This window comes from Gadus morhua, chromosome 5, assembly GCF_902167405.1.
Source record: "Gadus morhua chromosome 5, gadMor3.0, whole genome shotgun sequence".
In the NCBI taxonomy this organism is placed as follows: domain Eukaryota; kingdom Metazoa; phylum Chordata; class Actinopteri; order Gadiformes; family Gadidae; genus Gadus; species Gadus morhua.
This window is the reverse complement of record NC_044052.1, coordinates 9,920,890-9,933,077: the sequence shown is the minus strand read 5'-3', so window position 1 is coordinate 9,933,077 and position 12,188 is coordinate 9,920,890. Positions and strand designations below refer to the sequence as shown.

The window sequence follows — 12,188 nt, the reverse complement described above, 5'->3', positions numbered from 1 at the left end:
AATACAATCACAAAAAAAGTTTTGTTATTTCAATATTTTTAATAAACATTAACCAACATTATTTTATACAAAAATAAGAGGAGAGCTGTCAATGAGTAGGCCTAATTCAAATTTGATACTATATACCTATTATACTAATATCAAATACTCAAATACTTTGACCCAAGTAGATTCTTGGAGGGAATTATTGTACTTACTTAATTACTGTTTATAGATATATTATTGTAGGCTATATATATATTTGTAACTTTCACATAGCCTACATATGAACTATGTTGCCTACTTTGTGCTATTTAACTGCACTGGGCCCCAACGTGCAAAGCATTGCAGAGTATTCAATAGTTCCAGGATAGTTATAGGTACAGTATACTATTCTCTCTCTCTCTCTCTCTCTCTCTCTCTCTCTCTCTCTCTCTCTCTCTCTCTCTCTCTCTCTCTCTCTCTCTCTCTCTCTCTCTCTCTCTCTCTCTCGCTCTCGCTCTCTCTCTCTTTCTCTCTATTTATTTATTTTTTGTTGTAATATGAATATGATGTAGCCTAATCTAACTAATTTCTCGTCATTGTTTGATGTCTTGGCATTAGTTTTTTCTAATAACCTGAAAAGCACAGTCATTTAGTCATGACAAGTCATCTAACTTATTTATAAATTCTAGAATTGCCCGTTTACAAATTTGCGTTTGAAAAGAATAATGTTTTCACCTCTTTGAATATTGACATGATGATGATGACTTGACTCATGCTTGCCACTCCCGAATGTGAGCAAATGTCGGCACTAGGACCCGGGAGAACGTTTTTTTGTGCTACAGAAGCATTGCAGACAGGACGTTTGGGAGGTGTAGTGGAAGAAAGGCAAGAGAAACGGAGTAAATGAAAGCACTTTTGTCCAGATTATTGAAGGACTCATCAACTAAATAAATCGCCGAAACAGCTTACTATAATGAAACGGACACACTGTTGACTTCCTGTCCAGGTAATTGCCAGCGTTTCCTTCTGATGGTAACTATAAGAGGTCGAAAGCTAGACAGGGTAAGTCCCATTGTACTACATGGGATGCGGTTATTCTTACCCAAACTGCCCTACTAGGCCCCATATCCTCTCTATCGCTAAATGCAAACGTGAAATTAAGTTATTTCTGGACTTTATTTAGCTTTGAACTACTTTTGCATCAAAGTTCCTCGTAGATGTGTGTATTACATTCAACGAATACAGTTTTGTTTATGCAATACCGATGGTCAATCAATCTTAAAAATTCAACCATTCAATTTTTTCTGGACAATAAGCATTTTGAAACAAAGCTGGCGTTGACGCCAACATATCAATTACCATTTTGTATTGTATGGCTTACTTCCACGGGAAGTGCTCGCTCTACTTTTATTGCTCAATAGGATCATCAAAACAACAGCTTCAAGTGTGCAACAACAAGAGTGGAAACAGTTTCTCGTCATTTACGACCAGGGGTTTTGTTTGATTGCCTAATTCTGTGAGGGGATTTTTGCATGATTGTTTATGTTATTAACAAGGTTCAGAGGATACCCTTTTCTCAAATTTGCATACACGTGAAACCAAGTTGTTGTTTTTATAGAAACAAGGTTGCAAGTAGGAATCTAATCAAGAAACAATTGCAGAAAGATGCAAACTAACGCCTTTGTTGTGAAGAGTTGTCTGCACCTTTTGACCGGATGCGTCATATTGACACCAAGTCAAAGGACGTGCAGAATGCATTGCATTCCTGTTGTCCCTTTGTTGCTAACACACTGCTATCTTAAGCAACTATTTCAGTTGTTTCATCTTTAATGCATATTCAACCTCCTACTTTGAGCATCACCGTCAAATATATGCATGTCCAAAGAAGATACATAAAATGTTCCAGATATGAGTTTCTAATATAATAACTATCCACAAAGCCATAAAAACAAGTATATAAAATCCTGCCCAAAAAAATATCCTATAGTAAGAGGCAGAAGTACTATTGTCCCTTGGCATGTTGCTCCCTTGACTGTAGACATGCTGTTTTCATCAGTCATGGGACTCCATCGTCCTACTGTGTACATGCGAGGGTACACGGCATGTGACAGGGGGAAGACGCAACAAGCTGGGCCAAACGACACAGCCTGCTAAATGTGTGGCTCTCCTTGTTCTGTGTGCAAAACGGCGTAAAGCCAGTCACCACCCACTCTTATTTCCACCCCCATGCCATGCCCGTCACTAAGTGAAAGGATTTTAGAGTTCCTCGCCATCCCGTTGACGCATATGTGCCACCAGTTGCATCCAGAATCTTAGGAATGCTGTTTGAAATTTGCCCGGCACACAGGCGAACCAATTGTGTCCTCGCTGGGACGCGTACGCCACAGCAAGTGATGATTGCGTTATCACGGCACGGGAGGATTCGCCCGCCGCGTCCTTGGCCTCACGTGGCCCTCTGCTCGCATCATCGGGGAGAAGGGCAGACGCCCAGACGTTTTTGAATACTTTGAGCGTTTCCAGAGGTACAATGCCTACATCAGAGCTTGGAATCCCTCAGGGTTTAACCCAGGAAAAGCGTAAGACGGAAGCTAAAGTTGCTGCACCAGCCGGTGGGGTTTGGGAGGCGGTGGGCTACCTTGTACGTTCCTCCACAGTTTGGGACGGGGGGGACGGGGGGGGGACGGGGGGTTGTTTGACCCACTGACTCCCTCGGTGTGTGGCATCTTTTGCTGCATGACACTGATTTGCATCGAATGAAGCGGCCCCCCCGGAGTCAGAGCCAAAACGATGAATGATTGAAAGCTGGCCCGACAGCAGGGCAGTCAGTCGGGCAGGCGGTGGCCCCCAGGCCCTCGGACCATGTGACCCACTGTCAGGGTACTGGGTTCACTCCGTGGCTGCTAGCTGCGGTGTTGTTGGCAGCGGCCCAGCCAGTTTTCCACACAGGCCACAGTTGCAACAGGTCGGCCCGTTAAAACAGCAGCGCTCTGTTGTGGCTCCACAGTGGTGTGTGTGTGTGTGTGTGTGTGTGTGTGTGTGTGTGTGTGTGTGTGTGTGTGTGTGTGTGTGTGTGTGTGTGTGTGTGTGTGTGTGTGTGTGTGTGTGTGTGTGTGTGTGTGTGTGTCAACATTGACTCGGTTCTTGTAACGTATCCCATCCCGATTTCTATGTCTGTAAGGGAGACGACGGGCCTGGATGCAGAGAGCAAGACTTCTGGAACAGTTTGCGCCATTATCGTGTTTTCACGTGCACCGCGCTATTCTAAAATCGCTCTCGGAGATCTCCTCCCAAGAAGGACTGTGTGTATTGGGGTGGGCACCACCACACACACAGTGTAATCAACAAAAATGCTGAGCAAAAATAAACCTGCCTGAATGAACTCACTCCCTGTAATTGAGACAAATGAGGGCTCTGACAGCTGGGTCTCGGCTAGAGCAAAGCATATTCGCCAGTGGATGTACTTCTGGGTATGACTGGCTCGCGGTCCTGTCAATAGACCCCATCCGCTTCTCTGTTCCACTCCCCGCCACCGTGAACAACACCACGCACCCTGGTCCTTTGCTGATGCACGGGTGTGGAGTCTATAGCCCGTGTGTTCATGCAGGGCAATAATTATCCTGGTTTTCTTCTGTGTTGCTTCCACACCCACCCTCATGTGTTAAACTAGTGTAAATAAGTGTCGACAGGCAGGGCGTTTTGTTGGTGTTGCAGACCTTTTCTTACGCTAATCATTGTCTTTGAATTGAGCCTCGTATAATAAGGCTACCTTACGTAGGTTGGGGAGGATAAGGCTTTATTCACAACGATATAAATGGTCGGTATATAATAAATGCGTCTGTCTAGACTTGACTTGGACCAGACTGAACTAGGACTGGGTTGCCCCCCCCCTCCCCCCCCCCCCCTCCTCCCTCTTCTGTGTTCACCTGCCATTCAGTATTCGGTGAAGAGAGGGAGAAAAAGGACTTGCTCGCTTCAGTAGGATTCTCTCTTTTCTCTTGCTAACAGGTAGCCAGCAGGTGTTGAGATATCCTTCAGCGCCAGGATCTCGGTCTCCAGTCTCCAGGAGGATCAGAGCGGAGGAGACTTTGCTGCTGTCTGAGGAGGAGGAGGAGGAGGAGGAGAGGGAGGGGGCGAGCGAGCGAGGCCGCGTCCAGAGCCCTGGATCCACCGCCCTGCCCGCCATCATGGCCGACGCGGTGATCGTCAAGGAGGGATGGCTGCATAAACGAGGTGAGTGGCGAAAACATGCTGATGGTAATGAGGAGTGGTAATGAATAAAGCCCCACGTGGCCGGCAGTGCTGGAACAAAAAGGATGGACTCTGGCTCTCATGGTTTGTTGTTGGAGATTATAGAGGTTCCTCAAAGTCTGAGCCACTTCTGACACAATGAAGGGAAATAGTGGCAAACAAGAGCAAAACAGTGCCTACGCTGAACTTTTAACCCTCTGTTGGAAAGCAACTCTGATTAGTTGTGTGTTGCATAATCGATTGTGTATCTATCATTGTTCGCCAGAATATTTACTCATAAATGTTGCCTAATATGCCACATACTTCTGCTAAATGATCTTGTCTTGTCATCATGGAGCTTCGGGGAGTTCAGGAGTCATTGAGAAACACGTTCTTCTTTTAAACGCTGCCTTCAGAAAACCTTTGAAGGCCGGTGTTTTTCTATTGCATCTCTGCTGTAGCTCAAATTTAACGAGCTGATATCGTGAGTCCCTATTTGGTCTTGTAGCAATAAGAAAGCCCCTTTCTTGTTGATGTCTAGATTCTTATTTAGGATTTTTTTCACCCCAATATATAAGGGTTTGTGGATTCCACACAATGCAAATGTCAATCACATCCGACAGTTTAAAAGTAAATATTCAACAACACATAATCTGATAAATTGGAGGCTTATCTGAACTCTTGGATTGACAACATCCTGTAATTGACCCAATGATGGCAGCTGGCCTCTTATTCTAAAGCAACGCCGAAGAAATCCCTGATCCCTCCTCTTTGAAGACTCAATCTAAACGATCAACACCACAACTCAGATGTAATAAGCCGAGCGGTCGCCATGTCTCCAGAAGTCCCGCCGTTCCCCTTTAGCGGGGTTAAGCCGCATTGTATGCTGTCGGTGCTGTTGTGTTTGGATGTGGAGGCATTCCTCGCATACCTGCCGGCTTTCAGCAGCTTTGTGCGTGTGCGCTGTGGGGCCGGCTCCCATCCTACTGCTGCCTCTCCCAGTCTGCCCCCTGCTCAGGGTCACAGAGAGCCCCCACCAGGTAGCCGCAGCATCCCACTGAGCTGCTGCTATGAGATCCATAGGGTGGCTGAGGCAGATTCACCAAGGTTCAACCTCAGGAGGGGGGGGTGGGGTTAATGGTGGGGCCTAGCAACCAAAGGACCTCCAGTAAGGACACACACACACACACACACACACGCACACGCACACGCGCACACACACACTACCCCTTCGTTCCTGGAAGGCATGGCTTAAGAAGATAAGGTTTGGTTTAGAAACACCCCTGCTGGGTTTCAGTTGGGATTCTTGGGGGGGGGGGGCTTGTTCCCTGAAGGTGGGAGGGCAAATTGTCGGGTACTTAACGGTGCTTCATGTGCTAAAGCCCCGCTTTGCATGAACACGCTAAGCATGAGGAACCGCGTGCCGCCAGGCCCAGTGTTGCGTATTTGTGTTGTACTGCCAGATTTACTATTGCCGGCTTCCCTGTGATGTCCAAGGTCCTAGCGAGTCCAAGTGGGTGTGTGTTCGATGCCATAGAATCACGTGTATGACACAAGAGGCTGTAAAACGAGCGGTTGAGAGAGAGAGAGAGAGAGAGAGAGAGAGAGAGAGAGAGAGAGAGAGAGAGAGAGAGAGAGAGAGAGAGAGAGAGAGAGAGAGAGAGAGAGAGAGAGAGAGAGAGAGAGAGAGAGAGAGAGAGAGAGAGAGACGGAAAAGGGAACGATTGTCTGACTTTGTTTGCTCTGAGGCCTTTATTTGATTGAGTCCGTTTGTGTTTTGCTTCTATTGTCTCTGGCCAGCGTTGGCGTCGCTCCATTTTCCACACCTTGTACACCATTGATAAGAGAGGATGTCTCTGCAAGGTAGCCGGTGTGAAGTAGAACTACAGGAGCGGTCAAACAGTGACCAGCAGGAAAACACTCCCGATCGGGCCGTGCGCTTTACCTAATTACTCATACAATAACACGGACGCATTACGGACACACAAACAGGCACGCTCGCTACAACGCATACACTTCCTTTTTTCCCTTAGTGCCCACACACACACACTCACATCGAGACACCCACACATATGCACGCACAGGGTTGGACAAACAGCCCATCAGGAGCGGTGAGCTGGCATGTTGTCGCGGCTCAGCAGCTGTGCGCGGTGTGAGATGTCACCGGGAGCCGCCGCGTGTTGACGGGAGGGCGTCCGGCTGCCACGGCGACAACGGAAGGCAGTCGGGGTGTCACGTCGGCTGTCACGCCGTCGTTGCCCTCCCCCGCCCCCGGGAGTCACAGCGCAGAAGGGCCAGGGCCCACTTGCGGACCCCTGTCCGAGCGTCCGTCACCCCCAGTCCAACCCCCCCCGCCCCCTCCCAGACCCGGCGCTGCCACTCTCCAGGAGGCCCGGTCTCTGTGAGGCACCGCCCAGGTGACTCATATCTCTCACTCTCTCCCTCCCTCCCTCCCTCCCTCCCTCCCTCCCCCCGCCCGGTACGTGAGGGTAATGAAAGGTTTCTCCGTGCCCTGTTGTCCGGGGCCAACTGATCATTTCACACACAAATTGCAGCCTTTCGCGGTCAACAGCAGACGGGAGGTAATCCGCTGCACACGCGGCGCTGAGTTGCAACACTCTTAATCGGCAGGCGTGTATCTCCCACGACGTTTTACTTTCCTAAACAGTGTCAACTTGCGTTCATGTAGCTCGCCACTGCTGTATTTGTCGGACTGACCTTCCGCTGCTCTGCTCCGTTATGAGTCACCTCCGAGACATGCGGCCCTCGTTGGAAAGGCCGATCGCTGCAGTTGAAACGCTCACGTAAAGAAGTTGGACGGTGGCCCCTTTCCCCTCAGCTCCCCTCTCATTCCTGTTTAATTAGTCACGTTTTAGTATGTGAGCGAGCGCTTGTTTTAGACTCTGGTACGCGCTCATGTCCACTGGGCCAGGGTGGGGGGCGGGTCGTGGCCGGGGCATGACGAGGGTGAGCGCGGCGTCTCTCTTGGCACGTTGTTAAAACCCAGCGGGGCCTAATCTCCCCCGGTTTGAATTCCAGATTCCCAGCCTTGGGAGTCGTTTGCTGCATTTGTTCCAGACGGGCTCCGCGCGGTCAGATGATCTGAAGGACGTACCCTCCGTGGCCTCTCCCTCGGCCTCCTGTTGCACGTCACACTCCTGATCTGGCCATCGTCCCCCCCCCCCCCCCCCCATCCCCCACAATCTTGTGGGGACCCCTCCTGTGTGTGTCTGTGCATCGATGCGGAGTAAAGCATGGTTGATCTGCCTGCATATGGATGACATTGGTCTTATTTGAATGTACATCTGACTTCTTCAATGGTTCATTTGCCATCCACCATGTGCCCAGAATGCACTGTGTTGCAAGTAGAGGCTTGCAACAAACACTGTGACTTTGTTGTGCCTATCATAACCAGTGGTTATGGCGTCCCCAAAATGATACTTCCCTTTTAAGATGATTCACATACTTCACCCACACGGTCTGAATGTGCCTACAGTCTTCAGCGGCCAAACAGATCCCATCAAATGTTACATGTCCTTTTTTTTGGGGAAGTTTATGTTTTTATTTCTATTGCGTTTCCATCAAAGAGAAAGCATCATCCCGATATATGAGAGAGAGAGAGAGAGAGAGAGAGAGAGAGAGAGAGAGAGAGAGAGAGAGAGAGAGAGAGAGAGAGAGAGAGAGAGAGAGAGAGAGAGAGAGAGAGAGAGAGAGAGAGAGAGAGAGAGAGAGAGAGAGAGAGAGAGAGATTGTGGGTTCCCCGGATTCCATAGGAGCACTGTGGCCAAAAAAAGCCCAGTGAAGCCCGACAGAACAGGGCTTGCTTGTCCTCCTCCTATTCCCCAGCCCTTGTTTGTTTGACTCATTTGCTCCCCTGACAAGTATAAAGAGCCCGGCCTCCTTGTTAGGCTAACGAAGGCCACAACAACTGTTGGATTGGGGGCACATTAAGCTGCCTCTGCAGTCCTTGATGGGGAAGAACGGACACGGTGGTCGAGTGGTTTGTGGAGGCTGGGCGCAGAAAAAAGAGATGAAATGAGCACACAACTGTGTGTGTGTGTGTGTGTTTGTGTGTGTGTGTGTGTGTGTAGAGGGGGGGTTGGGCAGAAGTTGACTAGCGTCTTTGTGATGTTCCCAGAACATTGCTCAGTGACCCAGTCAGCCTCAGGAGAGGCGATGCTGTGTGTGTGACGTGCTACCCGGACCCCACCATGGTTATGTGCTGGCGGCGGCCGTAGAGTCCTGTGGCTGGTTATGTGATCCCAAAAGACACCCTGGGATCGGCCGTCTGAGCAGAGCCCTGGCGCTCATTGAGAAGCATGCAAGGGGAGTCAACGGCAGGAAGGCAGCATCGCTGTACAAAATAATGTCTGCTAAGAATTTGAATAACATAGATATATACATATCGAAAATACTTTTTCACCTGGCCTTCAAAAATGAGGCTTGAATCCGGCTTGGAGTCCTCCTCATGATTTGAATTTAACAGATTCCTTGTGAGTTGATGAAGGTTTGCGATGTGAGTCTGCACAATTTTTTTCTCTGCACTCCAAACATTCCGGCCCACCTGATCAAGGGTGTCTCATGACGGGGCAATCCTGAGTCCCGGAGGACTTTGACTTACTGCCAACCGCAAAAAAAACACACGCACATGCAGAGACACATGCACACGCAAACATACTGAAGTAGTGTATCCTTGAGTGTATAAACTGTATGGATTGATTAAAAACAAATTAAAATAAACACTATGCAAATATGCACAACTATTGAACCATGGAGATAAAATAAGTAATTAAATGTCAGTTTTCCTTTTTTAATTTCACTGACTTCACAGAACACAAACAGTTGATATACGGTTTTATACAAATACATATGCTATAACACTGTATCGCCCCCTCACACTTTTTGATTGCAACAAAAAGTGCCAATACGCCAAAACCAACGAGTGCAAATGACCCGATGCTACAAACTCCACCATCTACAAACAAACAAAACAAAACATTGACAAAAAAAAACATCGGCAACTGTTGCCAAGCAGCTCGACTCTCCCCGGACGCCGCCCCCGCCTGACGACGAAGACGGCAACGACAACAGTGGAAGATGACTTGACTGATGTGTGTCGTGAGCGAAAGGCCCCGAGGCAGGGCCGGCCGAGCGGGTGGGTGCGCTGGCAGCAGAGGGTGCCTCCCCAGGTGGGCTAGAGGGGGGTATCTGGGCCCCGGGCGTCTGGCCGTCTGGCCGTCCGGTAATGGGACGCGGCGGCGGCGGCGGCGGTGCTCAATGTGCTGGAGAGAAGTAAATGGTTGCGCCGCAGCTGTCGCCGGGCTGGTGCCGCGGCGCGGCGCTGGCGTGGAGGCCCGTCAAGCGGCGCTCTCCCCACTCGGCGCTCCCTCCCCGCGCTCGGGTCTCTGTGCCGAGTCCGCCTGCTCGGTGGCAGTGCGGCGCTGGGCTGTGGATGGCCCCGTGGAGATGGCCCGCCGCCCCCTTTCGCCCAGCGGCTTGCTCTCCCTTGGTCCCTCGCTCTCCTCGCTCGTCCGTCTCCTTCCTCCGTCTCCGTCGCAGCACATCCGTCTGGAGTCTAAGGCGGCGATGTCATCCTTTTGAAACACCCTCCGAGTTTGTGACTTGGCCATCTGCCAAAGCCAATATCCGTGATTAGTCAGCATGCCATCGTACGAGAAACAGATCTAAATCCATTTGGAAGTGTTGACAACAATTATGGATCAATATTGTCTTCTAAATTAAAAACACTCATTACTTCCGTCTTCCGCCGTTTCACACTTCACCCTTCAACTTCCACATTCACTGTCTCCCTTCGGCCCTCCGCCTTCATTACTACACACACACGCGCTCGTGCGCGCGCACACACACACACACACGCGCACACGCACACACGCGCACACGCACACACGCACGCGCACACCACAGCACAATAACCCTGCTGACACCACGGGCCCATGGCGGAAGCTGCTCGGGAATCGGGTAAAGAAACTCCCAGTGCCCGACATCAATCACATCACTGGCACCTCTCTCCAGTTGAAAGAAGGGGGGGGGGGGGGGGGGGAGGGTGAGTGGGTGAGCGGGAGAGAGAGGGCAGGAGGGAGAGGAAGAGGATGGATCACGCCGGCCAACTGAGCCAGGACGCCGGGGCTGTGGGAAGGCGCCTGAAGCTGGACCGCGCCGTCAGCGCTTTGGACCGGGGCGTCTGTGTCTCTGTGGTGTCCCGGTGTTTGGCTCCTCCGTCAGGGGAGGCTTTAGCGCCACCCCCCCCCCCCCTTCTCGCCGGGTTCACTGCGGGCTGCAGGAGGACGCATGACGCTCCAGCGGTGACGAGGAAACGGTGGGAACGCTGTCGCCCCACCTGCTGCTGCGGCCGTCACCGTGCCGCAGAGGGGCCCGGAGCCTTGTCCCCGCTCCGCCGTGTGAGGGCGTCCGGGGCCCTACTCCGGCCATTGAGAGTTAATTGGCTCTAATTTGCGCTAAATAACGTGTGTTTATTTGTTTGCAATGCGGTAACCCAGTTAACTAATCCAGGGACGCTTGTTTGCCCAGTGAGAGAGGGGGGGGGGGGGGGGGGGGGGGGAGGGGGGGTTGTGTTGGTGCAGTTGGGGGGAAAATCTCTGGCCCCATTGAGGCAAGAGGGGATGTGGGGGCTTTGTGTGTGTGTGTTGGTGGGGTTCGGTTTGTGCTGGGGGCTGGGGGGCTGGTTGTGGGGGGGGGGGGGTTGCTTCCCACAGTGTGTCTATGGTAATCAGCAGGTGTCACTCGCCGCAGAGAAGAAGTGAGCGCTTTCTTACGAGCGTGAGAAAGAGGGTTTGCCGCCATCGAACCCCCCCCCCCTCCCCCCCGCTAGCCCCACTGCCATCCACAGCCCCCCCCACCCCCCTCCACCCCTGCCCGCCCCCACCGCCATCCACAGCCCCCCCTCCCCATTCTGGAGCAGGAGAAGCCGCACTGGCTGGAGGGGGATGGAGAGAGGGGGAGGGGGGTTCTTCTGCGGAGGCCGGGGCGACCTGTTGATGCTTCTGCCAAAAGTGGAGCTCCCATCCAGCTGCATGGCGGGGGGGGCGAGGGTCCAAACAAAAGAGGAGAGAAAAGGGAGACAGCAGAGGAGGGAGGGGGGGAGGAGGGAGGGAGAGAGGAGGAGTTCACTGGGTGACTGGGGATGGCATGTGAGCCAGCCTGCTGTGTGCCTGCCTGGAACAGCCTTATATGGTCAGAGGGGACATGGGGAAGATGGGTAGGTGGTTGGGTGCCCCCGGGCAGCCCATTGACTCCCCCCCCCCCCCCCCCCCCCCTCCTGCCATCCCCCCAGTCTGCAGCTCCTTCCGGCTCGGGCACAGAACCCGTGTGAGTGTGTGTGTGTGTGTGTGTGTGTGTGTGGGGGTTTGGGCAATGGGGCTCAGTGTTGGTAACCCCCCCCCCCCCCCACCAGGGAGCCCCCTTTCCTCTGGAGTGGGGTCAGAGGCTCATTGAGATGCAGGGCACAGGGTGGCAGGGCGCAGCTGCAGCCCACAGGCCGGGCCCCGGCAGCAAAGGGCCGAGGGGACGGTGGGGGACCGGCCCCAACAAAAGGCATAGCGGCCCCGCGGCCCCTCTCTCTCTCCCCCTCTCCCCCTCTCTCCCTCTCTCTCTCTCTCTCTCTTTCTCTCGCTCGCTTCCCTGCTTTGGGGTTCCAACTCCCTAATCCTTAACCTACCCCCCCGCGTTACACACACACACACACACACACACACACACACACACACACACACACACACACACACACACACACACACACACACACACACACACACACACACACACACACACACACACACTTCATCTGGTTCTCACAGTCGTCCTCTCTTTTTCTCGCTCACTCTCTCTGACCCACACACACACACACACACACACACACACACACACACACACACACACACACACACACACACACACACACACACACACACAACTGGCTCTTCCTCTCTTCCTGGCCATGAATGGCCAGACAAGGGACA

At 52.0% G+C, this 12,188-nt stretch overlaps 1 protein-coding gene across 1 annotated transcript in view; it reads left to right on the top strand.

The window, feature by feature from the left end:
- Positions 1 to 787: 787 nt before the first annotated feature.
- Positions 788 to 12,188, top strand: part of akt1 (v-akt murine thymoma viral oncogene homolog 1) — a 35,604-nt gene continuing 24,203 nt past the window's right edge. The window contains exons 1-2 of the mRNA XM_030356320.1: positions 788 to 970; positions 3,970 to 4,194. Coding sequence (XP_030212180.1) covers positions 4,149 to 4,194 — 46 coding nt within the window. The 5' untranslated portion in view covers positions 788 to 970; positions 3,970 to 4,148. The remainder of the gene's footprint in view (positions 971 to 3,969; positions 4,195 to 12,188) is intronic.